Source organism: Loa loa, assembly GCF_000183805.2.
Source record: "Loa loa unplaced genomic scaffold supercont3.35, whole genome shotgun sequence".
NCBI lineage: Eukaryota > Metazoa > Nematoda > Chromadorea > Rhabditida > Onchocercidae > Loa > Loa loa.
The window spans coordinates 227,986-230,737 of record NW_018108215.1 but is presented as its reverse complement, the minus strand read 5'-3'; the positions used below and the strand labels follow the sequence as shown (position 1 = coordinate 230,737).

The 2,752-nt window shown below is 22.3% G+C and overlaps 1 protein-coding gene across 1 annotated transcript in view; it reads left to right on the top strand.

Annotated features, from left to right (window-relative positions):
• Positions 1–616: 616 nt before the first annotated feature.
• The window catches only part of LOAG_17030 (patched family protein), a gene marked incomplete at its 5' end in the record, with an annotated part of 11,046 nt that continues 8,910 nt past the window's right edge, over positions 617–2,752 (top strand). The window contains 4 exons of the mRNA XM_020449689.1: positions 617–802; positions 1,092–1,194; positions 1,796–1,898; positions 2,268–2,389. Coding sequence (XP_020306739.1) covers positions 617–802; positions 1,092–1,194; positions 1,796–1,898; positions 2,268–2,389 — 514 coding nt within the window. The remainder of the gene's footprint in view (positions 803–1,091; positions 1,195–1,795; positions 1,899–2,267; positions 2,390–2,752) is intronic.

The window sequence follows — 2,752 nt, the reverse complement described above, 5'->3', positions numbered from 1 at the left end:
GATAAAATTAATTAAAATTCGAAAATTTCCTTTCCTATCACCGATGCTAATTATCTGATACGTATCTTGTTGAATAAAAATATCATTAAAAAAAGAATGAATTTCAAATTTGACGTATGAGAACGAAAGTTTGTTTACATTTTCTCAAATGCTAAGTTTGTTTACATTTTATAAATGTTCACATTGCGATCTTCAAATATGATAAAACTTCTTATCATTCCAACAAATCTGATAACATAAATCCCAAATGACCTGAATTATACAATGTTAGGCACGAATGCTATAATTAAATAAATGCAGTCAATTATAAGCATTTAAAATAAAATATGGAAATATTCGTGATGATGTATTTAAAACCAAAGATTGTAAATATTAATATTATTATTATTATTATTTATTATTTATCGTTAATTATTATTATTATTGTTTATTATTTATCGTTATTATTATTGTTATTACTATTATTATTGTTATTATTATTATTATTATTATTATTATTATTATTATTATTATTATTATTATTATTATTATTATTATTATTATTATTATTATCATTGTTATCATTTTTATTGTTATTACTAAATTATGATCAAAATTTTAGGGTGACCCATGGTATATGGCGTTATTTGCCACAGCTAATAATGGATCTCTTTTGGAAACACGGAAGATTGATGAATTAACAACATTTTACAAATATATTACTCAAATTATGCCAGTAAATGTTAACAAATCAACCGTACATTATCGAAATGATTTATGTGAACCATTTTGTAATTTTAATTCACAACTTTGGAATCTTTTGGTATAAATTTACTTCCTTTTCTATTTTCTCCCTTCATTTTGTCACTTTAATATGAATAATTGTCTTATTTTTATAAATTAATTTTAATCGTAATTTCACATAACTTATGAAACTGGAAAAGAAAAGGAAAAAACAAAAACAAAATGAAACAACGAAAATATACTTTAATCTTTGATCCGAAGATAATGTTTGCAATTTAATTTCTTCTACTTTACTTTTTATTTTATTTTTGATTTATTTATTCACTCATTTACTTTATTTTTATAAACAAATTTTGGTATAATTGTAGAATTACCAATCATTTTTTAAAATTATTTATCCATTATCATCAGCTGGACCATATAAAGTAAACATTGGTAGACATCTTTTTAATCGTACCAACGATGAACGAGGTTAATTTTCGCTCAATAAACTTTTCTAATTTAAATAAATTTAAAACAAACCGATTACATATAAATAAATATTAAAATAAACTATTTGAATAAATGAAATTTTAAACACTGTATATAAGTAAAAGAATTCGTAGAATTTTTCTTAACAGTACTGAACTTTAGCATCATTTTTCATTTATTCATTCATTTATTCCATTTCCGATTTCATTAGTTACTGATACAACATTGAATCTGCATATATTTAATAATCTATTTTCTTTCATTTAGTTTTCTATTTCTTCATCCCTTGGTAATATGCTAAACTTACATTTATTTAGTAACTGAATAATTAATATTTCATTCTTACCTTATAATGCAATGTTATCATTCAGCTATCAATACTATCAGTAGAAGTATATCAGAATTGATGTAGAATTTGTTTTTTGAGTGATTATGAATAATTTAGATTAATAGATTGATAAACTTTTAATATGTTTGCCAGTCATAGTTTAATTAGATATAATTATTTAACGTTTTTTTTTTCTGTTTTTATGGGGTAAAATAATTATTTGAATCATTTTCTACCCATTTTTTTTTTTGAAATTTAATTAAACATTTATAGGTAATGTAATTGGTGTTGGTACTGTTGCAATATATTTTACAACATTTATCACTGATAACATCAAGCAAAAACAGTTGGACGTATTTGAAGAACAAGTTTTTAGGTTTTTTTTTTCTATTTCACTAATTATTTATTTTCGTTTTCGTTTTTTTCTTCTTTTTTTTCAGTGGAAAAAGGACAAAGTACAAAGGATAAATACTTTATTTTTATTTCCTTTCATAAAATTTAAAACATAGCAAAATTTGTCAAACGAGAAAAGAAAAAACCTAATCATTATTAATTCATATTTTAACTAAATTTGTGGTAAAATAAGAAATAAGTAAATACATTTGTAGAAGAAAAGTTTCTAAACTAAGAAAAAATATGGAAATTATGAAAATTTAAATTGAAAGTTGGAAATGATAAAAAGTTTGAACTTATTTCAAAAATACAATAAAATTAAATTAGTGGAAGAGAAAGATGGAATTTTCAGCGAAGTGCAAAACCATAATGCTAATCTAAATAATACAGTAACGCTAATTGTGCATGGTGCGCATACTGTAAGTAGCGAAATACGTCGAGGAATTCAATTAGTGCTTCCTTATTATTTTATAGGTAATTTAAATTTATTTTTTTAACCGATAGATAATTTTTAAAAATTATCATTGCTCAATGTTTTTTATTTTTGTTTTTTTGCTCTCTTAGTAAGAAATAATTGTTGAAATTTAACTAATAATTTAAATAGATGATGATATCGATGAATAAGTCGAGTTTAAATTAGTTATAATATCATTGGGTAATTCAATTATGATTTAAGTAGATTGTAATATTGTTGGATAATTTTATCATCAAAGCTATCTTTTCCTTACCATTAATCAATTGATCTTTTCAGGAGCTCTATTATTAATCGTATTTGTTGCTATAAGCTTAATTATGATAACATTATGCTATTCATATTCAGTGCGATGGTTACAACTT